The sequence below is a fragment of the Castor canadensis genome, chromosome X, assembly GCF_047511655.1.
Source record: "Castor canadensis chromosome X, mCasCan1.hap1v2, whole genome shotgun sequence".
In the NCBI taxonomy this organism is placed as follows: domain Eukaryota; kingdom Metazoa; phylum Chordata; class Mammalia; order Rodentia; family Castoridae; genus Castor; species Castor canadensis.
Genome location: NC_133405.1, coordinates 125,826,610 through 125,852,551, shown reverse-complemented (window position 1 = coordinate 125,852,551; position 25,942 = coordinate 125,826,610). Strand labels below are relative to the sequence as shown.

The following is a 25,942-nucleotide window of genomic DNA, read 5'->3' as shown; positions in this document are numbered from 1 at the left end:
TATTCCCTGATTTTGAGTTGAGCTAAGAATTAGAAAAGAAGTAACTGATAAAGCCTCTGATAAGGGCCTTGTTTCCAGCTTATATAAAGAATTCTTATAACTCAACTAAAATTAGAAATATTTGAATAGAAATCTCACCAAAGAAGACTATGAATAGCTAATATGAACTTAAAAAGACAGTCACCATCACTAGTCATTAGGGAAATGCAATTAAAACCACATTAAGATATCACTTCAGACTCACTAGAATAGCTATAATAAAAAGACAGACAATACCAAGAATTGGTGAGGATTGTAAAGAAATTAGACCTCTCAGTGCTATAAATGTAAGACAAGCACAGCCACTTGGGAATCATTTTGGTAGTTTCCTAAGACGTTAACTTACATTTACCATATAATGTAGTAATTCCATTCCTAAGAATGAAAACATCTACATAAAGACTTGTATTTAAATGTTGATACAGCAGCATTATTCATAGTGGCCAAAAAGTGAAAACAATCTAAATGTCCATTGTTGGAGAATGGATAACTATAAAGTGGAATATCCATATAGTAGAATGCCAGTCAACAAAAAAGGATAAATGACTGATACATGTTACATCATGGATGAACTTCATACCAAGTGAAAGACAGCAGACATAAAATATATGGTTGCATGTTCAGGGCATAGTGTTTAATCTGTACCCCTGACTCACTTTAGAGTTCACTATGACTACAGTGTGTGTGTGTGTGTGTGTGTGTGTGTGTGTGTGTGTGTTTATTCTTTCCAAAATGATCACAAACCAACAATTCTATTCACTTCTCTCTAAACCTCGGAACTCATACAATCTAGGCCTCTAATTTTAATGTTACCCCAATCCATATACAAGGAGACAACTGAGCAAACTCTCCTTAAAAGTCAACCAATTTGCTTTGACATTCTGTTTTAATGTTTAATCACCATTAGTTGCAATCTGTCCACTCTGCTGATGCAAACCATTCTTCTGTTTGCCCTACTTCCATCCCATCTGGAGCAGAAAAAGTAACTGTCTCCTTACTTCCAGAAAGAGGACAACGTTGGGGGATGACCATGAATAATACCTCCCAGGATTATTTCCCTTGAGCCTTTCCTAGTTGGTGCTATCTTCCATACTTTGTATCATCTCAGAGCCTTTTCTTAGTTCTTCTGAATGCTCTAATCTCTCACACCTTGTCAAGCATGATTGCTGAATTCTATTGTAATGTCAACTACTGCCAGATCCTACAGAATAAACTCATTCCTAATAAGTAAATGAACAAACACACACCTAGGAAGAATTGTGCCAAGGTATGCTTAGAATCACTATGAATATTAAAGGAATTCCTGGGTGTTTAGGAGGAGGGACAATGTGCCATAAGAGAGAATACATAGAATTATTACAGAATTTGCTACTCAGTGCCATAACATTACTTAGTGCTAATTATAACACCAAGTCTCCAGGAAGACAAGAATATTTCTAAGTGCAGATACATGCAGAAGGCAGGAAAGGGAAAAGAAAACAAATTGTCTCTCTTGCTCCTTGATTTAACATAGCACTTGTTTCAAGAAATAAGTGTTTCATAGGCATTTCTTGCATTAAATCTAAGTTGCAACTTCTTGTTTGTGCAATAAAAACAGAACCACAGATGTTAGATGCTGGAAGGCATCCACAACAACACAACAGAGTCTAACATTTCTCATTTTAACTGATGTAGCCCAGACAGGAGTGGAACAACTGCCCAATGTGACTTAGAAACAAAGATAGACTATAGCTGCACCTCTTGGGCCTTGGACCTAATCTTCTTCAGATGTCCCCCCAACCATTTCTCCATAAAGGAGGTAATCTGAAAACCCAAGATCTAGAAAGAACAGGAGTACATAAGGAAGGGACAGAAGGAACTGGAATTCAACTCCACTTCTTTTCAGCTTGTGATACCGAACTTCAGGTCCAGACCCGAATTAACTGTTCCTCCATCATCAGGGAAACGCTAGTGGGCAAGTATGGGAGTGTACTGGTCCCAGCAAAAAGACTCTTGGTGGTGCATGGGAACAGAGACCATACCTCAGAAGGAAACACCCAGATGGGTCCAAGCTCAAAGCTCTAGTGAGTAATGAAGAACACACACTTAGAGTTAGGGATGTAGCTCAGTGGTAGAGTGCTTGCCTAGCATGAGCAAGGCTCTGGGTTCTATCCCCAGCACAGAAGCAAAAAAAAAAAGAACATATACTTGTCTGACCTTGCCTGCTGTCCCACACCCTCAATGGCTTAGTGGAGCTTGAGCTAGCTTGTGGGTTAAGGGACAGACAGTTTCTAACTGTCCTTAGAAGCACAACCAACAGGCATGATTAAAAACCACCTTGCTACCTGTGATATTTATGCAAGCATTTTGCTAATTTACATTTATAAGGCTAAAAATTAAAATTTTAATACTTACTGTGTTTTTTTGAGCTACCATATCCTGAAAAGAAAAAGAAAAGATGAATATAGTTATATTTTGTTTTTCTGGCAGTACTAGGATTTGAATTCAGGACCTCAATACTTCCTAGGCAGGCATTCTACTGCTTGAGACACATCCTGGTCCTAGTTTTTATAAACAGTTAATTCCCATAAGCATTAGTCAGCACCCCTCCCCCTTCCCATCAACTAGCAACCACCTTGGAGCAAGAACTAATCATTTGAATCCTCTCTGAAGCTACAAATAGGATGAGCCTCTGGAAATCGTAAAATTCAAATCCTGAGGAAACTGATCATGTGACTGGTTACCTTCAGAACTATTGGGGTACATCTGTGCTTATAAGGATTTCCTCATAGCAGTGCCAATGCCTTTGCCCAAGATATTCTGAGATTCAACTTTGGGGTACTGAGCTGAGTGCCCACTGTCTCTCACCTTCCCAGAGAAGAGTATCAGTGAGAATAAGAAAGCACCTAGCAAGTACTGTGCTGTGCTCACATTTAGAACAATTGCCTGAACAGATCAATGTGAAGGCTGCAGGCCATACCACAACCAGCCTTTTTTCAGAAGGGGAGTTGCTGGAAGTATTCCTGACACCCCACTAGAACTGTCTAGGCATGTTCCAAGTGCAACGACAACAATTTTAATCGGTTAATTTAGCGTGATAGCTATGCAGTCCTTGACTAGCATTTCTACACTGGAAACTGACACTTCTGACAAAAGAAAACATAATTAAATAGCTTCCCTATAAAACATGTTTTCTATATTCTGACATTTCTATTTTCTGATAACAAGTGCAAACTGCTTCTTCTCATGTTAGATATAACTGACTAGCCACTTCCATTTTAGGAAATATTTGTATCATTAAGAATTTTAAAACTTTTCAATCCCCAGCACTATAAAAAAACTAAAATTTAAAATTTATCTAGGTCAGAGGACTTTCTAGAAGGCTTTGCTAAGGCATGGTTGAGGAAAAACTGTATTGAATCAGGAAAAATATATTCTAACTTCATATTTCTCATGAAAATGCAGGTTAATAATCTATGCTTTCATATTTCACAAATATAACTATTTCTAAGCATAACTACTTCAGTGAAAAAACAGTAAAAGAAGTTAAAATTTAAATATCTGAAGTGCTTTAGACTGGTTTATAGTCTTTGGGAAACTACAATGTAAACTATACTAACAAAACAGTTTCTTTTTTCACTGTCATATGAATGACTTCTTAAAATACAGTACTGAGCTATAATTACAGAGCACACGACTACGCAAAGTATATGTGAAGTTTTTCACATACAGGTTATGTATCTAAAGCATGTGGTTTTCTACCAGGAAATAATCTCAAATCATTACAGAACCCAGAAAAATCTGGTTAATATTAAATCTCAAGAAACACAAACGTCCAACTTTGGCATAAAATTGTACTATTATATACCATTGAGTTTTAGTCCTGAGAGGACTGGACATTTTCAAATGATAGCTGTGGAGGCTAACTCTAAACCACAGATTCCCACTCCTGATTGGACATTTGGAAGTTTAAAAAAAAATCCCCATTCCTGGGCCCCACCCTCAGAGATTATGACACAATTGATCTGGGATGACTTAAAGTGCAGTCAAGGTTGAGAAGCATTGCTGTAAAAAAATTAATCTATTATTCCTAAAATGATTTAACATAGACCAGGATTCCCTAATACTAAGATATTCAACAATATTAATATTAAGTAAATTTTAGAATTACACATTAGACATTTTCCATTTTACAAATATAAATGTGCTTAAAAGTACTGTGTTATCCAAAGCATCTTGTATTAAGCTTGTAAAAATACCTTTCAGAAATTCTCAATAATTACTGAGTAGTGCAGGAACACACAAATTTTCAGTTTTGCTTTGCTTTCTGACTGTAGGAAAATAAATACTATGTCTATACTAAAAATTTCTGCTCATGTTGGTAACTCTGAAACGTCTTCATATCATAAGTTAAGAACTGATTTTTATACTGTGGAGGTTTGGATCAAATTGCCCATGAAGTGAAGTTCAGAACGGTGTGTTTGTATCAATTAGCTTGTCTAATAAACCTGACGTCCTCAGGTTGCCTGCAAAAGCACAATGTAGCAAGGATGTTCATGCAACAGCCAGGAAGCCATCTGTGGGAGCTAGAATCTCTGGTGGGAAGAAGAGAACTGCATAAACAATTCTTCACTATTTTTTTCCAAACTCCTGTGCTATATACATCTCAGCCTGTCATATAATTCTGTTTTTCTAAAATGAAATATTCAGGAGAAGGTGAACAATGCCCTTTACCTTCAATGACAGAGCAGTGTCAGCATCAGTGTCATAGTACAGAATCACATTATTGGCCATGTCAAAGCTTTCACGGACTCCAAGATGGTAGAAGAGGGATGGCTGTCTGGAGATGTCACTCATGTCCACGATGGCAACATCTGAAATGAACAAGGAGAGGCCAGGGGTTTGGGTAGTGATGATCTGTCTACTCAGTCTGCTTGCTGCTGATCACCCACAAGAAGCTATAGCAATTTATATTTGTACCATCATCTTTTTTTTATAAGGTAGAAATGAGGAATGATTACTCTTATGGCCAGGTGGCTCACACCTGTAATCCTAGCTACTCAGGAGGCAGAGATCAGGATTGTGGGTAGAAGCCAGCCCCTGGCAAATAGTACATGAGACCCTATCTCAAAATAGTCCATTATAAAAAAAAGGGCTGGTGGAGTGGCTCAAGTGGTAAAGTGCCTGCCTAGCAAGCATGAGGCCCTGAGTTCAAACCCCAGTGCTACCAAAAAAAAAAAAAAAGGATTACCTCCATGAACTATGGAAGAAAAGCAATAAGAATTTTATAAACAAAAAGTGCTGGGATTCCACCTCACCCCTGTTAGAATAGCCATCATCAGCAACACCACCAACAACAGGTGTTGGCGAGGATGCGGGGAAAAAGGAACCCTCTTACACTGTTGGTGGGAATGCAGACTAGTACAACCACTCTGGAAAAAAATTTGGAGGCTACTTAAAAAGCTGGACATCGATCTACCATTTGATCCAGCAATACCACTCTTGGGGATATACCCAAAAGACTGTTACTCCAGAGGCACCTGCACATTCATGTTTATTGCGGCACTATTCACAATAGCCAAGTTATGGAAACAGCCAAGATGCCCCACCACTGACGAATGGATTAAGAAAATGTGGTATCTATACACAATGGAATTCTATGCAGCCATGAACAAGAACGAAATGTTATCATTCGCTGGTAAATGGATGGAATTGGAGAACATCATTCTGAGTGAGGTTAGCCTGGCCCAAAAGACCAAAAATTGTATGTTCTCCCTCATATGTGGACATTAGATCAAGGGCAAACACAACAAGGGGATTGGACTATGAGCACATGATAAAAGCTTTAGCACACAAGGGAGGGGTGAGGATAGGTAAGACACTTAAAAAACTAGCTAGCATTTGTTGCCCTTAATGCAGAGAAACTAAAGCAGATACCTTAAAGCAACTGAGGCCAATAGGAAAAGGGGACCAGGAACTAGAGAAAAGGTTAGATCAAAAAGAATTAACCTAGAAGGTAACACCCATGCACAGGAAATCAATGTGAGTCAATGCCCTGTATAGCTATCCTTATCTCAACCAGCAAAACCCCTTGTTCCTTCCTATTATTGCTTATACTCTCTCTACAACAAAATTAGAGATAAGGGCAAAATAGTTTCTGCTGGGTATTGAGGGGGTGGGGGGGAGAGGGAGGGGGCTGGAGTGGGTGGTAAGGGAGGGGGTGGGGGCAGGGGGGAGAAATGAACCAAGCCTTGTATGCACATATGAATAATAAAAGAAAAAAAAAAGTGCTGGGAATGTAGTCTCACTTAGAATTTGCCAAAGGATTTATTTTCAATGTTATTCTTATGAAACATATCACATATCTAAATAATATATCTAGTATATTTATGAAGTATAATGAAATGAAAACCCACACACCCACCATGCGAACCCATCACACAGCCTTACCTGTGCTGTCAGAGCTCCGTGTGACTTCCTAGTGAAAGAAAACTACCTCCACCTATGCATTTATCATTTCCTCGCACGTATGTGTATGCTATAAACTGAACATTTATGTCCCCGCAAAATCCACATGTTAAAATCTAACTTCCAATGGAATAGCATTTAGAAATGGCACCTTTGGGATATGATAAGGTCATGAGGGCTGAACCCTCATGAATAGAGTTAGTATCCTTATAAAAAGAGGCTCTAAAAAGTTGACTTTTCCCATCATGTGAGGACACAGGGAAAAGTCTCATCTATGAAGCAATCCCATATCAGACACTGAATCTGCTGGTACCTAGCCTCCACAACTGTGAGAAATACACTTCTGCTGTTTATAGGCCATCCAGGCTCTGGTATTCTGTCATAACAACCTGAACAGTGTAAGACAACGTGCAGAAACACACAAACATAATATATGTATAAATTCCTAAGCTGTATGTTGTCTAATTTTGCATGTCTTTGAATTTTATATAATTTTCTATATTCTTTGACTTGTTATTTTTTGGTAGGATTCAACCAATTTGTATGTCTAGCTCCAGTTTCTACATTTTCACTTCTGTATAGAATTCCAGGTTATGACAACTAGATCACAATTTCTTTATACATTGTCTATGGAAATTTTACCTTATTTCAAGCTGCTACAATAAATATTCTTGTGTCATAGCTCCTGGTTCACATGTCCATCATCAACTTGACAATAAAAAATGCCCCCTGAAGTTGTGCCATGTAGTAGAGACCTATTCAAAACAGAGGAGCAACTTATTGCATCAGTAGTAAACATGCTGAAATTTGCCTAGTAATATTGGATGCCATTTCAAAACTTATCATTTTCAAGGGGATATAAGTGCTTCATGTTTGATGGGCATTTCCCCACATGTGCCATATAGAGATCCAGGAATGTGTGTCCAAACTTATGCTTGTACTGCTGTGATCTACAGAATGTCCACGAATATATCAATGAAAGAATAGAGAATTGTGGGTATGAAGTATGTAGGCATGAAAAGCGAAGCAACAGGTAGAAGCCACATTCAGCTCCAGGTACCCCTGGTTCTGTGCAAAGACACTAAAGGACTTGAGGCTAAGTGTCACTAAGTCCCGAGGTGGGCCTTTTATTCTTTTATGTATGGATTGCCTGCTGTATGACAAGCATTGTATTGGGCACCAAAGATAGACGTGTGAATGGTACATAATCCTTTTACTCAGAAAAAAAAAAAAAGCCATGCACGTAACTGGCGGAAAGCAGAGTCACTGTGAGGAGGGCTATGGCTAAAGTGAAGGAAACAACAATGATAGAGGTGCTCCCTAGGAATCTCCAACCACACTTATGTGGAAAGCAATCAGTGAAGACCTGGAGGAAGTAATGTCGTCTGCTACCAGAGGATCCATGAGACTTAGGCAGGAAAATTGGAGTGAGGATGGTGGGATGCAAAGGGAAGAATACAGCAGAAAGGCAAGAAAGCAAGGGCAAAGGGCCAGAGGCAAGATGGTGTATGAATGTTAATTCTGTAGCCAGAACACCAGTTCTGGGTACCAGGTGTTAAAGAGTTCTGGAGATCTCAAGAGGGCTGAATTCTACCTTGAGGCAATGGGAAACTTATGGTAGGGTTTTAACTTTTATTATGAAGAACTACAAATATACATAAAAATAGGCAGAATAGTATATGAAACTCCCATGCCCCTCACCTCAAGGATTATAATCTCATAACCTGCTTTATCTCCACTGCCACCCATGCCCTTGATATTATTTCGAAGCAAATATCAGACACTATATAATTTTCTTCTCAAACATTTCAGGATGTATCAGTGACAAATGAGAACTCAAAGGAAAAAATTCACAATAGTATCAATGTCTCACCTAAAAGTACTTTAAAATAATCATGAGAGGTTTTACAAAGAAGACTATCATACTCAAATCCACCCATTAGAGGTTATTGCTAATGAAAGGACAAATGTATATGCTAAGGAAACACTTTGCAACTCAGCAGGGTCAATTTATCTCAAATGGATAATTCTGCTCCACATAGACAGTAGACATTTGCTCGGAGTCAAAAATAACACTGCAACTGAGAAAATTAGACATTCTGCCTACATGATTATTCCCTGGATTCTATTAGCTACCCAAATTAAAAATTAAGTATTTCATAGTGATGCTATTAAAAAGTGGTGGCATAGATGTCAACTCCAAGGCCATGGTAACTCCTATCATTAGTTAAGAAAGGAAAAGAAGCAAATGGAAGAAGAAAAAGGATAGTGGTAGGAAAGGGCAGAGCACAGGGATGAAAGACAGCAGCCTCCAAGTCACATGAACCATTTCTGAAGGCATTACTTTACTTGGTAGAGTAACTTGTTGTTAAGTAGATTCAAGTTTTTGTCTGGTGACACAAATGCCTTCTTTTCTGTGCTCTCTCAACATTCTCGGCCGGGCCTCACGACCTCAGAAAGAAGCTCTTCTGTGGCTCCACTCAGGGCTGGGATAGAGGTTTCCCAGTACCAATTAAAACAGGACAGGTAAATACCTCTACTCAAAAATAATTCAGACTTGGGAGGCTGAGGCAGGAGGATCATGAGTTCAAGGTCATCCTGGACTACACAGTTAGTTCAGAGGCAAGCTTGAGATACATAGCAATATCGTGTCTCAAAAGAACAAAACAAAAATTCTGATCAATTCACATTTAATAGGAAACAATGGAACGGTCTCAAAATTCAAAGTGAAATTTTTGCCAGATATTTGTCAGGCTAGTAGACTGAGTTCACTTCAAGGATTTATACCCAAACAACACTCAACTGGCTTATTTTTAGAGTTTACAAACTACCTTAGCATTGGATTTCTAAATGTTAATTCTGGTAAAACACTTGACTGGAATTTTTTATAATATGGTGGATTGAGGTTTGTTCTCCTAAGAAGGCCACCAACTTTCTGAAAGCTTTACTAATCACGACGTTCAGATGCTTTGCCTTGTACAAAATCCCTCCAGACATCTCAGCTGAATTTCAAAAGAGACGCTAGGAAGCAGGCAGGGCAAGTGCTGGCTTCACTTTGCAGGTGAGGAAATGAAGCACAAACAGGTTAACAGACTCGCTCAAGGTCACTCAGCTAGGGCAGGACAGAGGCAGGGCTCTAACTCACCTTTTCTGACCCCCAAGTCCCAGGCTCCCCAGTGCACAGAATAAGCTTACTATTTTCCTGACTCCCCAAAATCGAGCCACCTGTGAGCAAAACAATTTACACATCATGCTAAATCTTAACTAAACAGATCACAGATTTAAAAAAAAAAAAGAAAGAGGAAGAGCTAAAAATTCAGGTTTTCATTCCCAAATGCACCCTGGTGCTCCAGCAACCATCACTTTACAGTTAGTTCCTAGGTGCGGCAGACCAGTGTAGGGGAGGGGAGCTTGTAAAGCACAACTCATCTTCCTTGACCAAGAGGCAGACAAACCCTCCTTCTCCCCACCCCCCACTACTTAGCATGGTTTAACAAACTTTAAGAAGTTGTACCCCATCAGAGACTGCGAAAAGCCAAAGCTCCAGCTAAAATCTACACTTAGCAGAAAAATGTCTGAATTTATCATTGAAGTAAACCCCTCAAATAATTTCTCAATCTTAAGACTCTCAAAACATGCTAATATGAAATAAGAAAAATGAAATACATAGGATTTTAGTTCATTAAAAACTTTTGAACACTAGTTTAAACATAATTTTTGTTAAATGTTTTATAGGTAAGAATAAAACTGTAATTTTTAGTGTGGTTTAAAAGTAGTGGATTTCTGCAATGTAACATTAGTCAATGAAATGATATGATAGCAAATGATTTACCACATGGTAAAATCTGTAATCGTGCTGGTTCATTCCAGTCTTTAAATATGTTCCAGGTTGTCTGTAAGCCTATCTTCTTCCCATCAAAAAGAAAGAAATAATGAATATAAATAAGACTGGTTTTCTCTACATGAAAAGAGCTAGATTTTAAAATAAGTTTCCTGCCAAAGACATTTTAAAAATGTGATTGGACTTATGGCAACATTGGCCACCTAAAAACTCCCTAAAAATAAAAAGCCCAGATTTACTAGACAGAAGATATGTCAACTAACTATAATTTAGATCTGATTTCATCATTGCTGCTCATTTCCAACATACTTCAGGTCAGGCCAATGGAAAGAATATTGTGAAGTGTCATTAAATCTTATTTTGCAGGCCTGGTGTGGTGGGGCACATTTGCAATACAAGCTACTGAGGAGGTAGAGATCAGGAAGATCACAGTTCAAGGATAGCCCAGGCAAAAAGTTAGTGGGACCATTTCAAGTCTATAATCCCACATATGTGAGAGGCATAAAAGTAGGAAGACCAAGGCCAAACTATGCTTGTTCACTAAGGTGAAAGGACTCACTGGGCCTAATGTCAGACCACTCACAGTATACTGTAAAGCACACAATAGCATGGTTTAAGGCACTTTTATCTTTTTGCATACACATGTTGCTCTTCCAGTTAACAATGAAGAAAAAGTGGGCCAAATTATACTGTAAGCTAGGTTGCATTCACCAGGCTAAATGGTATCAGTGCCATGGTTCCAAGTCTGGCTTCCCTGGCAGCCTTTTAACAAACCTCAATATTGTCATCTTTACCACTTGAAGGTTCCTCTTCAGCTTTCTTCTACTGCTTCACAAAGGGATCATTCTGACATGAGTCTCTTCAGCAAAATTTTTTGAGACATATTTCTTAGAAGCCTTTTCTGAGCAGATAACCTTCTCTTTCAAAAGGTCTGTGTCAGACATCACATATGCATGATTTTAAAGTCAAGCAGGGTTCGATGTACTGCTACCACGCATCACGCACCATGAAAAGGGTACCAGTGAGCTCTTCTCTTACAGCAACAAAAATCACAGGAAATGGCCCCTGTATTTAAGTTGCTCTCTAATTGTCTCATTAAAGTGAACATCAGTCAACACAAGAGGACCCATGGTTTTTATATGTACTTCAACAATAAGACCTCTTTCTTTTTCCTGCCAAAAATCAACTGCTCCTTAAAGATCATCAATAACCATCAGGACTTTTGTATGATTGCTGATTTCACCCATTCTGTGCCTTACATTTCCTTATCAGAACCTGTCCCCACAGCCTGTGGAGGGAAGTGAATTTGTTTGATGGTGGTGACTCACTGCTGTATATGAGACCATCTTTCTTTGTCCTTACCTATTCAAATTTCACTTTTTTTCATGTCCAATTTCCTTTTTCTTAGGTAGTCCTTTGAGTACAGTCAAAATTCTCTCTCTCTCTCTCTCTCTCTGTGTGTCCATGTGTTATACCTCAATAAAAAGACAAACACAAGGGGACAGTGAAAATAGGATTTTATGGCTTTTCCTCACCCATTCTTCAGCACAGAACAAGGAATGGAATTAGGATGAAATCTCTCTCCAACCTCCAAACTTTGGAAACCTTTCTTAAAAACTGCCCAAGTATAATGTGACCACACCACATGATGACTATCTAAGGGATTTGAGCCCCGAGTCTTTACTACACCAAGCACATTTCATTCTAGAAACTGAGGTTCGGGTATGTTTACTGATGGGGGCAGAGGGGAGTGGTATAGAGGGAACTGGCATTTATTGAGCACTTACCCAATTCAAGACACAGCTTGAATCTCTACAAAGATGTTTATCTTAATGAGATTCAGAGATATTAAGTTATCCAGGGTCATACGCCAACAGACAATAGGGTAGACATTGAAACTCTGGTGCACAAAACCAATATCCTTTTTCCTGCACCACTTATATTGCCAGGCTGGTGGGACACACTGATAGAACACATGTTGGTCTGTTTGGGAAGTTTTTGCTCCAGAAGGCAGACAGGCCATGGGCCTAAAGGATAACCTGCACTTTCTTGGATGATGAGAAGAAAAAGAGACAGTCATGGTCCTACTGTCCAGATGCCAAGTGCCTGCTGTACTCATCCTGGGCCAAGACTAGCCTCCCTGCATGTTTGAGGCAAGGTGTCAGGCTCAGATTATCAAAAGTCATCAGTGTCAAACTTTGAGTCATAAGTTTGAGTCACAGGTGTAAATGTAAAATCTGAAACTATAAAGCATTCAGAAGAACACATACAAGAGTATCTGTACCATCACAACCTGGAAGATGACTTAGGGAAGACACATAGGCAACCATAAAAGATTAATATTCTAGGGTCTGGGGACTTGGTTCAAGTGGTAGATGCCTGCCCAGAAAGTACAAGACCCTCAGTTCAAATCCCAGTACCACCAAAAAGCAAAAACATGAAACAAAATTAAGATCCTAAATTAGACTGCAAAAAGAAAGCCTTCTGCTCATCAGAAGTCGCCAATAAGTAGATGAATAAGCAAGTCACACTACGGGAGCAAGTGGTCACGACAATATTTCTGACAAAATACTTAAATCCAAAAGACAGGGCTGGTGGAGTCTCTCAAGCAGTAAGAGTACTGGCCTAGCAAGTGTGAGGCCCTGAGTTCAAACTCCAGTGCTGCCAAAAAAAAGTGTTCTGTCAGTAGAAAAGATTTTGCTCATATATGAAAATGGAAAAATGAAGCCTGTTAAAACTATTCCAGGAATGGGAGGAAGGAGATAAAGGAGAATAGTGGAGGAAGTGAATTCAGCTATGATATATTGTAAGAACTTTTTAAATGCCACAACGTACCTCCAGCCTAACAATTAAAAAAAAAGAGAGAAATTTTTAAAAAATACAAAGGAAAAAGAAAGATCACTTACTGGTTTTCTAACACATAAATTGAAATTTTTCTGATAAATTCACTGGAGGAAAAATAGTTTTACATTAAATAAACTCACTGAAAAAATTCAATGTGTAAGTTTTATCAGACATAGCTATAATTCACACCTGCTAGAGAGATGCTAGCTGCACACCACTACTCATCACTTCAAATGTGGGTGGCCTGTATTGAGAGATTGAGAGGCACTGTAAGTCTAAAACACACACTCGATTTTAAAAACTCAGTAGAAAAAGAGAGTGTAAAACATATCACTAGTACTTTTATACTGTTTATACTAAAATGATAATAGTTAAATTAACTTTATTATTAGAATAGTATATATAGCTCTCTCTCTCTCTCTCTCTCTCTCTCTCTATATATATATATATATATATATATATGAGCGAGCGCACGCTAAGTCAATAATAAGGTGACAAACACCCAATTAGATGGGTAAATGACTTGAATGGACATCTTACAATGGAAGATATTTACAATGTCAAACCACACATGGAAAATATTCAGCATCACCAATCATCAAGGAGGGGAGGTGGCACAAACAATGTATACACATGTAAGTAAATGTAAAAATGATAAAAGAAGAGAAACCAATCATCAAGAAAGGGCAAATTTAAACCATAATGAAAGACCTCTATACTCCCCACTACAATGGCTAAAATTCAAAAGCTCAATAATACAAAATACTGATGAGGATATGAAGCCAGTAGAACAGTGATGCACTGACAGTAGGAACATAAAATGGTACAACCATTTTAGATTAAGGATTGAAAGTTTCTTACATAGTTTAATATGCACCATTCCACTCCCAAGAGGAATAAGAAAATTGGTCCACAAAAGACTTACATATAAATGCTCCTAGAAGTCACAAACTGGAAGCAACCCCAATGTTGTCTGCTTATAGGAGAATGGCTAAACTCTGTAGTAAATTCTTATGATGGAATAGTACTTAGCATCAAAAAAACCAAACTATCAATACATGCAATAATAAAGGTGAATCTCAAAAACATGCTGAGTGAATGAAGATGCAAACCATCTATACATATTGGGATAGGGTTTAGGTTACACAGGGTTAATCATTTTTCAAAGTTGTACAGTTGAGATCTGTGCATTTCAGTTACATATATTTTACATTAAAAATGTTTGAAAAGCGTGATAATAGTCAATCCGGGGATGGGGAAATGGATAAGGGAGAAGAGATAAGAATGGCAGCATGTTAATAATTATTTAAGCTGGGTAATGTGCATGTTTGAAATTTTCCACAATAAAAAAAATTTAAGAGGGAGGAGAAAAAGGTACCTACATCAAATGTACCTTCCCTTTCCCTCCACTCCCATGTGTCCAGTTCTGCCTGACCCTGGGCTGCCCGCCCCCAAACCCCCAATTCCCAAATAAGCTCTACTTCCTGCCAAGGCACACAACTGAACTCCATTCTGCTCTACAATCCCCCCCCAAACACCCTCCCCTCACACACACCCCAACCACCAGGCATTTCTGCCAAGTCCCATCACACCCAATAGCTCAAACCCTAAACAAGATATTGGGAAACATGAATTTTTCCAGCCTACTCTGTAGACGTTCCTTCCTACCCCAAATATATTATTTGGCTAGGATTTTAATAGAACCTATATCCCAAAGCCTGATACATAAAAGGCATTAAAAAAAGTTTATGGCATATATTCTAAAACTATGTTTGTAAGCTCACTGTTGGGAACTGAAAATAATACATTCTGTTCTAGTAACAAATAATACACACCCAGTAAGGTAGTGAACCAGCTCACAAATATCTATCCTAAAGTACATTCAAGGTGAACAGCAATGCTCAATTAAATACTGCAGTCCAAAGGCTTCTTTCATTAAATTGGTCCACATGTCTAAGAGTTGAGGAAAGCTCCAGGCCCAATGCTGAGTGAGTAGTAGAAACAGTAGCACGGAGACAAAGGTGGCTTAAGAAAGGAACCCCATGGGTATGCCAGTAGCCAGGTCCAGCAGAGGACAGCTGAGATCTGGGCAGGTACTCATGTGGCCTGGTGCCTGTGGAGGGGTGAAATCATTGCTGCACACCAGGCAACTCTCTCCAGCAAGGAAGGAGGCATCAAGAAGGATTCAGTTATAATCCCATCTTTATTCTCTTATTTTGTTTAAAATAAAATCATATATTATAGAAAATAATACAGTGAATAAGCAAAACCAAAAAGACCGGTATTTCCAGCACACAACTGAAGCCACTGTTTCCATTCCAGTATGTCCAGTGACATATCTTATTTCTTAATAAACTCACAGTACATTGTATCTACATCTGGCCACCATTCTCAACATGTTACCACAGGAAACTACATTCTGAGTTTCTTTTGAGAGCTCCTAACAAGTTTTGCTTAACTCAACAGGAGAAGCCAAGTGTCATCTGTGCCCACCAATGGTTATGCTTAAAAGGTGACATTTACAGGAATCACTTAAACAGTAGCAAAGACAGCTGCACCTGACTCCCTGCCACTGAAGAGTTCACTGTCTGGTAGAAAATCAATTATTAAATCAATAATTATTTAGTAGCAATTGTGCTACCTGCTAGGAAAGAACCCCTCAGCGGGCAAAAGGCAGAAGGGAAAAGGAGAGGAGTCCAGGAAGGCTTCTTAAATTTCTTTGTGACGTATGGACAGGTATTTGGCCAGAGAAAGACTGCAGGATGAAGAAGGTGGCCAGGGTACAGTGGCTTCTCAGCAAACAACATGGATTTGAACACACTGAGACTGGCCCAGCTTTAAAAAGCTGTTGGCAGTAACCCAGATGAAAGAAGCAAACCTTGGACCAAGATGATAACAGGATACATAGCAAGTAGGCAGATTTGAGATCCATTTTGAAAGTAATTAAATGGAGCTGGCAATGAGGGAGGGGCTGGGGTCAAGACTGACTCTTAAGATGATGCATTCCTATAACCCCAACTACTCAGGAGGTGAAAGCAGGAGGAGCTCCAGTTCGAGGCCAGCCTGGGAAACATTAACAAGACCAAATCTATGCACAGATGCCACACAAAATACAGGTGCTGAATCAGGGGCTACCTGCTTCATCATTCCACAACCTTCAAACCCAGGTGTCCTACAGGGACATCATCCTCTGAACATACTCACTTTCCAGAAAGATGAGGAGAGAGTATCCAATAAAGAAGTCATAAGGTGTTTGGCAGGCTCCTTCTTGTGTAGGAGCCAATGTACGTGTGGACTGAGCCCATGGAGGAAGCGGGACGAAGGGATACATTTAGACAAGTCAAGCAGAAGACACAGAAAACTATATTATTCAGGATAAGTTAGGGCATGCTGCCATAAGAAACAACCCCCCTCCAAATGCAGTGGCTTAAAGTGTCACCTTGAACATGTGATCTTCAAGTGTGCCATGAGAGGGGCAAAGACAGATGCAAAAAAAAAAAAAAAAGATCCAGTGAACTTCCACAGCCCCAAATGATACTCATTGCTGCTGCTCACATCCATATTGGCCAGCACTGGTCACAAGAGTCCAAGTGATACTAGGAAGCATGGCTGAGGACATATGTTTGGAAAACACTCTTTGCCACATCGAGCCAATCAAGAATCCAGGAGTAATACCACAGAGGAAGAAGCTAGACATAAGCCCCAGAAAGGACAACAAAGAGAAGTAGAGCCAGCCTTCTTTTAAACCACAACACATCCTATCCAACACCGCTGTTGGCTAAAATCTACCAGAATCATTACAGTATCATTTCATACTAAAGGAAATTTTCACCTAGCCTCCAAAATGATGAACATGTGAAGTGAGGTAAAATGTCTCCCCTCCCATTGCTGCTGATGCTCCAAGCATCTCGTTTCTGTTTTCTTAGCCCACAGCAGAACAGTGTGGAGCCCCACGACTAGCAATAATATGCACAGCAATGATCTGTGGCCTGACTCACTTGGTCAGGCCTAGGGGACAACTTTCTAGCACTTGTGCTAGATTTTCATAACCTAAACTGTACTCTCTTACCACCATAACAAAGAATCCCAAAATCTCAATCTCTGACAAATAAAAGCCTCTCTCTTACTTATGCAAAATCTAGAGTGGATGTTCCTGCTCCCACAGCTGTCCTCCAAAGAGTGACAAAGGGATTCAGGCACCTTCTATTTTATACTACCACCATCTTCTACATGGAGCCTCCAAGGTTGCCATGGAGACCATGGACCTGGATAAAAGAATATGGGGAGGCCTACTAGATACACCAGCACTTGGGCAAGGAAGTCACAGACAACATTTATCCTATGCTCAGTTGGTAAGTAGTTCTGTGACCCTTCTACTCTCAAAGAGTGCTGGGAAATGTAGTCTCCCGCCTTTCCTACAACAACTTAGAGAGGCGTTGGCATTCATCATCACTGTCAGATGTCCCTACCAACACAGGCTTCATCATAGGTAGGGCCTACAACAACTTAGAAATGTAACTCTTGGTAGTCACCAAGCTTTCTTCACCACAATTCCTATCCCCCATATGACCCTTGTGCAAACCAGGCAGAAAAGGGTAGCAGGATAGAGGAAAGCCAGAAAGCTAATGTGGAGATTGAAGTCCTAGCCTTGGTCTTTTTCACCAATGTTCAAGAAGTGTTAAGAATTCCCTAGTATAAGCAGTAATACTTAACAACTTTTAAAATCACTGTAAACATAACTGAAGAAAGAAATCAGAAGCAAGGCCCCTGAGTCAAGACAATAACAGTTACATGAGGTCTTAGGCAAAGAAGTTAGGAGAGAAGTTAGGCAAAGCCAGGCATGACAGGTATGGAAAGATTATGTGTGCCTCAGAAAGCTAGAGTCAGGGCTTAATTAAAGGGACTGTTCTTGTCATTTGAGCAGTTAATAGGTAACTCAAGAAAGCTTTGAATTAGCATCTAGGTGGAGGTCCTCACTTAGATTGGTCATTAACTAAGCACTAAGCTAACTGGAGAATAAGCCTACATTAATAATACGGTGTGCACCCAGCAGATAATGATTGTATTCTAACAGTCCCAATCTCATTTTAACATTTGCTACTGCAGTAAGTGTACTCCATGCAGCGTCCAGGGAGAAGAAAGTCTCCCTGGTCAAAATGGTTGGAAAGCCTGAAATAAAGTAACACAGGTTTCCTTCCTGCAGGATGTCTCTGTTAATGTGCTCACAAAGAAGGGAGAGGCTGCAGGAGGGAGACAACCTGCAGTAGAGTATCTAAAGACAGGTTAGCTTAAACACACAGTGCATCAGTTGAAGTCCTAACAACAAATTCTGTTAAAGCAAAGAAGAGATGGGCAATGAAACCAAAGGAGTTAAGGCATTTCCAGAAGAAGGAATTTCTCTTAGGAGAACAAAAGGACATGTTTTGTTCTCCAAATACTGGAAGTAACCTGGCAATTGACACTTGTTGAATTGATAGTTCTGCTGAATTCAGGACTCCAATCTTTGGAGATGGTAGATACTAAATTTTTTTTTTTGAAAAGTGACATTTCTGGAATTCCAAGATGGCGGCTAGAGGTAGGAAGCAGAAAGTGACCCTCCTATAGTGAAATCTTGGAGAGACGCTGGAGACACACTTTGCAGGCATAATCACCGAGAAAAGGCATAACTTTGACCGCTCCACACCTCCAGCCGGTGCAGAGAATCTCCACTTCACGTTAAACTGAGAAACGAGGAGGCCCCAGGGGCCGCCAGTGGCCAGCGCCCATACGGCTTGGGAAGACGCGGACCAGGTGAGCTTCGCGGTACCGCGGTAGCCCCACAGACAAGCCTGGGCCGGAGCAGCATAGCCCCCTGGACAGACTGACCTCCACCCAGGGAAAAAAGAGAAACTGAGTACTAAGCAATAAGAACAGTTAAGACGCTGGAAAGAGGGTGGGGCACCCTGAGCGCTGAAGATTGGGGGAAGGGAACCCTTCCCGGGACTGTAAATAAACAAGCCGGGCAGCCGGAGAGCCTCTGGTGGGAGCTGGGCGCGCCCAGCAACCAGGAGCGGGGAAGCTGGTGAGAGGAGGGAAAACCCACTTCCCACGTGAACTGTAAATAAACACGCAGGCCTGACAACGCGGGAGAGTGTCACCTTTCCCAGTGCTTGGAAAGGGGAAAGCCTGTAGCAGAGGCCCCCGCACAGGAGAACTCTGAGCAAACAAAGCCTGTGGGACCAGGTGAGCGCTAGCTCACCCCAGAGATCTGCATAAATAACACCGCCAGCTACAGGCTGAGAGCAGCAGGCAGGCAAGTCACAGTTGCAGATACCACTCTCAGAACTGTCTCCAGACGCTTTTTTTTCTTTTTCTCCCTACCTTTGATGAGAGAACAACCGAATTACACCTGCAAGCCGAAAAACTTACTGAAACTGTATTGCATTTGAACTGGGGACACTTGGTGGGTTTTTTTTTTTTTTCATCTGTGTGTGTGTGAGTGTAGTTTTGTTCTACTTTATGCATCCCCTTTGATGAGACAACTACAGAACAACATCTGAGGCACCAACTCCAGGACTGGAGATTGAGACGGACATCCAAATTATTAAGACTGAAATTGCATTGCATATAAACTTGGAAGTTTTTTGGTTTTTTTTTTTTTTAATTTTCTATTTTCCATTTTATTTTAATTCATTCTTATATATAGATATTACTTTCATATACTTATTTTTTATTTTTTTTATCTTTGATTTTCAATCCTCTCTCTGTCTCTCTATTGTCTGTTCAGCTTACTGTCGATTACTACACTAACACTCCCTGTTTATACCTTTGAAACTCTCTTGTCTGATACCTTGTTCTGCTTTCTCCCTCTTGTATGTATATTTGTTTTCCCCTTTTCTTTAACTTCTTGCTTTCCATCTCAGCTCACTCTTCCATTCTCAATATTACCATTGTTATTATTACAAGCTAGAAAATACTTAATTACACACAGTACAGGGACAGTAACAACACCAAGCACAATGACAGGAAGACAGAAAAAACAAGGAAACCAGTTTCCCCACAGCAAAAAATTAGTACAGGAACCAGAGGGGAAAGAAGAGAACAGAAGCTCAGATCCAGACTCCAACAAAATGAAGATAAACTATGCCAAAGGACCCAATGAAGCCCACAAGAATAATTTAAAAGAAGATATACTACAAGTACTCAATGAGAATTTTATAGAGATGATACTGGATAGGGTCAACCAAAATGTACAGGAGACACTCAAGAAATTCCAAGACAATAAAAATAGAGAATTTGAAAAAGCAAAAGAAGAAATAAAGGAAACCATAGAAGCACTGTATAAACACCAAAGTGAAAGAGAGAACACAATGAATAAATGGATAAATGAACTCAGGACAAAAATAGACAACAATAAAGAAGAAAACAGCCAGGATATGGAAAACCTCAGAAAAAAGAACGAAACAGAACTGCAAAACAAAACGGAAGGCCAATCCAGCAGAATAGAACAAACAGAAGACAGAATCTCAGAACTTGAAGATGAAATGGTAATTAAAGGAAAAACCGAAGAACTATTAATTAAACAACTCAAGACCTGTGAAAAGAAAATGCAAGAACTCACTGACTCCATCAAAAGACCAAACTTGAGAATCATGGGCATCGAAGAAGGAGAAGAGGTGCAAGCGAAGGGAATGCGTAATATATTCAACAAAATAATAACGGAAAATTTCCCAAATCTAGAGAAAGATATTCCCATACAGATGCAAGAGGCCTCCAGGACACCAAACAGACCAGATCAAAATAGAACTACTCCACGACATATCATCATTAAAACAACAAGTTCAGAAACTAAGGAAAGAATATTGAAGGCTGTAAGAGAGAAAAAACAAGTAACATACAAAGGTAAACCCATCAAAATCACAGCAGACTTCTCAACAGAAACATTAAAAGCAAGAAGAGCGTGGGGTGAGATCTTCCGGGCACTGAATGAAAATAACTTCAACCCCAGGATACTCTACCCAGCAAAGCTATCATTCAAAATAGATGGAGCAATAAAAGTCTTCCATGATAAGCAGAAACTAAAACAATATGTGACCACAAAGCCACCATTACAAAAGATTCTGCAAGGGATCCTGCACACAGAAAGTGACACCCAACTTAACCATGAAAAGGCAGGCAGCACCAAACCACAGGATAAGAAAAAGCAAGACAGTAGAGAGTAACATCAAGTTAGGTACACACAATCAAACCTTCAAACAACTAAGACAACTAAATGGCAGAAATCACCACATACCTATCAGTACTAACGCTTAATGTTAATGGACTTAATTCACCCATCAAAAGACACCATTTGACAAAATGGATTAAAAAAGAAGATCCAACAATTTCTTGCTTACAGGAGACTCATCTCACCGACAGAAATAAGCATATGCTTAGGATGAAAGGCTGGAAGAAGATTTACCAAGCCAATGGCCCCCGAAAACAGGCAGGAGTAGCAATACTTATCTCTGACAAAGTAGACTTCAAACCTACATTGATCAAACGAGATAAAGAAGGACATTCCATACTAATAAAAGGGGAAATAGACCAAAAGGAAATAATAATCATCAATCTGTACGCACCCAATGTCAACGCACCTAATTTCATCAAACATACCCTGAAAGACCTAAAAGCATATATAAACGCCAACACAGTGGTTGTGGGAGACTTTAACACTCCATTATCATCAATAGATAGGTCATCCAAACAAACAAAAAAAAAAAGCTGGACATCGATCTACCATTTGATCCAGCAATACCACTCTTGGGGATATACCCAAAAGACTGTTACTCCAGAGGCACCTGCACATCCACGTTTATTGCGGCACTATTCACAATAGCCAAGTTATGGAAACAGCCAAGATGCCCCAGCACTGACGAATGGATTAAGAAAATGTGGTATCTATACACAATGGAATTTTATGCAGCCATGAAGAAGAACGAAATGTTATCATTCGCTGGTAAATGGATGGAATTGGAGAACATCATTCTGAGTGAGGTTAGCCTGGCCCAAAAGACCAAAAATCGTATGTTCTCCCTCATATGTGGACATTAGATAAAGGGCAAACACAACAAGGGGATTGGACTATGAGCACATGATAAAAGCGAGAGCACATAAGGGAGGGGTGAGGATAGGTAAGACACCTAAAAAACTAGCTAGCATTTGTTGCGCTTAATGCAGAGAAACTAAAGCAGATACCTTAAAGCAACTGAGGCCAACAGGAAAAGGGGACCAGGAACTAGAGAAAAGGTTAGATAAAAAAGAATTAACCTAGAAGGTAACACCCACACACAGGAAATCAATGTGAGTCAATGCCCTGTATAGCTATCCTTATCTCAACCAGCAAAACCCCTTGTTCCTTCCTATTATTGCTTATACTCTCTCTACAACAAAATTAGAGATAAGGGCAAAATAGTTTCTGCTGGGTATTGAGGGGGGGGAGCAGGAGGGGGTGGAGTGGGTGGTAAGGGAGGGGGTGGGGGCAGGGGGGAGAAATGAACCAAGACTTGTATGCACATATGAATAATAAAAGAAAAATGAAAAAAAAAAAAACATTAAAAAAAAAAAAAAACTCAATAAAGAAATCCAAGATCTAAAATATGCAATAGATCAAGTGGACCTAGTAGATGTCTACAGAACATTTCATCCAACCTCTACACAATATACATTCTTCTCAGCAGCCCATGGAACCTTCTCCAAAATAGATCATATCCTAGGGCACAAAGCAAGCCTCAGCAAATATAAGAAAATAGAAATAATACCATGCATACTATCTGACCACAATGCAGTAAAAGTAGAACTCAACAACAAAAGTAAAGACAAAAAACATGCAAACAGCTGGAAACTAAATAACTCATTACTTAATGAAGAATGGATCATCGACGCAATAAAAGAGGAAATTAAAAAGTTCCTAGAAGTCAATGAAAATGAAAACACAACCTACCGGAACCTATGGGACACAGCTAAGGCAGTCTTGAGAGGAAAGTTTATAGCCATGAGTGCATATATTAAAAAGATTGAAAGATCCCAAATCAATGACCTAATGATACATCTCAAACTCCTAGGAAAACAAGAACAAGCAAATCCCAAAACAAATAGAAGGAGAGAAATAATAAAAATAAGAGCTGAAACCAACGAAATAGAAACCAAAAAAACCATACAAAGAATTAATGAAACAAAAAGTTGGTTCTTTGAAAAAATAAACAAGATCGATAGACCCCTGGCAAACCTGACTAAAATGAGGAGAGAAAAAACCCAAATTAGTAGAATTAGGAATGCAAAAGGGGAGATAACAACAAACACCATGGAAGTCCAGGAAATCATCAGAGACTACTTTGAGAACCTATATTCAAATAAATTTGAAAATCTAAGAGAAATGGACAGATTTCTAGATACATATGATCATCCAAAACTGAACCAAGAGGAAATTAATCACCTGAATAGACCTATAACACAAAATGAAATTGAAGCAGCAATCAAGAGTCTCCCCAAAAAGAAAAGTCCAGGACCTGATGGATTCTCTGCTGAATTCTATCAGACCTTTAAAGAAGAACTGATACCAACCCTCCTTAAACTGTTCCATGAAATAGAAAGGGAAGGGAAACTGCCAAACACATTTTATGAAGCCAGTATTACACTTATCCCAAAACCAGGCAAAGACACCTCCAAAAAGGAGAACTATAGGCCAATCTCCTTAATGAACATTGATGCAAAAATCCTCAACAAAATAATGGCAAATTGAATTCAGCAACACATCAAAAAGATTATTCACCACGACCAGGTAGGCTTCATCCCAGGGATGCAGGGGTGGTTCAACATACGAAAATCAATAAACCTAATAAACCACATTAACAGAAGCAAAGACAAAAACCACTTGATCATCTCAATAGATGCAGAAAAAGCCTTTGATAAGATCCAACATCATTTCATGATAAAAGCTCTAAGAAAACTAGGAATAGAAGGAAAGTTCCTCAACATTATAAAAGCTATATATGACAAACCTACAGCCAGCATTATACTTAACGGAGAAAAATTAAAACCATTCCCTCTAAAATCAGGAACCAGACAAGGATGCCCACTATCTCCACTCCTATTCAACATAGTACTGGAATTCCTAGCCAGAGCAATTAGGCAAGAAGAAGGAATAAAAGGAATACAAATAGGTAAAGAAACTGTCAAAATATCCCTATTTGCAGACGACATGATCCTATACCTTAAAGACCCAAAACACTCTACTCAGAAGCTTCTAGACATCATCAATAGCTATAGCAAAGTAGCAGGATATAAAATCAACATAGAAAAATCATTAGCATTTCTATACACTAACAATGAGCAAACGGAAAAAGAATGTATGAAAACAATTCCATTTACAATAGCCTCAAACAAAATCAAATACCTAGGTGTAAACCTAACAAAAGATGTGAAAGACCTCTACAAGGAAAACTATACACTTCTGAAGAAAGAGATTGAGGAAGACTATAGAAAGTGGAGAGATCTCCCATGCTCATGGATTGGTAGAATCAACATAGTAAAAATGTCGATACTCCCCAAAGTAATCTACATGTTTAATGCAATTCCCATCAAAATTCTAATGACATTCATTAAAGAGATTGAAAAATCTACTGTTAAATTTATATGGAAACACAAGAGGCCACGAATAGCCAAGGCAATACTCAGTCAAAAGAACAATGCAGGAGGTATCACAATACCTGACTTCAAACTATATTACAAAGCAATAACAATAAAAACAGCATGGTACTGGCACAAAAACAGACATGAAGACCAGTGGAACAGAATAGAGGATCCAGATATGAAGCCACACAACTATGAGCAACTCATCTTTGACAAAGGAGCTAAAAATATACGATGGAGAAATAGCAGCCTCTTCAACAAAAACTGCTGGGAAAACTGGTTAGCAGTCTGCAAAAAACTGAAACTAGATCCATGTATATCACCCTATACCAAGATTAACTCAAAATGGATCAAGGATCTTAATATCAGACCCCAAACTCTTAAGCTGATACAAGAAAGAGTAGGAAATACTCTGGAGTTAGTAGGTATAGGTAAGAACTTTCTCAATGAAACCCCAGCAGCACAGCAACTAAGAGATAGCATAGATAAATGGGACCTCATAAAACTAAAAAGCTTCTGTTCATCAAAAGAAATGGTCTCTAAACTGAAGAGAACACCCACAGAGTGGGAGAAAATATTTGCCAATTATACATCAGACAAAGGACTGATAACCAGAATATACAGGGAACTTAAAAAACTAAATTCTCCCAAAACTAATGAACCAATAAAGAAATGGGCACGTGAACTAAACAGAACTTTCTCAAAAGAAGAAATTCAAATGGCCAGAAAACACATGAAAAAATGCTCACCATCTCTAGCAATAAAGGAAATGCAAATTAAAACCACACTAAGATTCCACCTCACCCCTGTTAGAATAGCCATCATCAGCCACACCACCAACAACAGGTGTTGGCGAGGATGCGGGGAAAAAGGAACCCTCTTACACTGTTGGTGGGAATGTAGACTAGTACAACCACTCTGGAAAAAAATTTGGAGGCTACTTAAAAAGCTGGACATCGATCTACCATTTGATCCAGCAATACCACTCTTGGGGATATACCCAAAAGACTGTTACTCCAGAGGCACCTGCACATCCATGTTTATTGCGGCACTATTCACAATAGCCAAGTTATGGAAACAGCCAAGATGCCCCAGCACTGACGAATGGATTAAGAAAATGTG

At 39.3% G+C, this 25,942-nt stretch overlaps 1 protein-coding gene and 1 non-coding gene across 3 annotated transcripts in view; both read right to left on the bottom strand.

Annotated features, from left to right (window-relative positions):
• Map3k15 (mitogen-activated protein kinase kinase kinase 15) overlaps nt 1-25,942 on the bottom strand; it is a 136,587-nt gene that overhangs the window by 105,297 nt on the left and 5,348 nt on the right. Inside the window, exons 1-3 of one of the 2 annotated variants that reach the window (XM_074063412.1) lie at nt 11,690-12,456; nt 4,753-4,892; nt 2,434-2,457 (exon numbers count right to left, since the gene is read on the bottom strand). In XM_074063412.1, the coding sequence (XP_073919513.1) occupies nt 2,434-2,457; nt 4,753-4,875 (147 nt within the window). In that variant the 5' untranslated portion in view covers nt 4,876-4,892; nt 11,690-12,456. Of the gene's footprint in view, nt 1-2,433; nt 2,458-4,752; nt 4,893-11,689; nt 12,457-25,942 lie in introns of those variants that run through there. The other variant, XM_074063413.1, reaches the window with a different exon arrangement.
• On the bottom strand, nt 17,590-17,669 carry LOC141420120 (small nucleolar RNA SNORD74). The gene has a single exon (XR_012444809.1). It is a non-coding gene; the product is annotated as a small nucleolar RNA SNORD74 (small nucleolar RNA).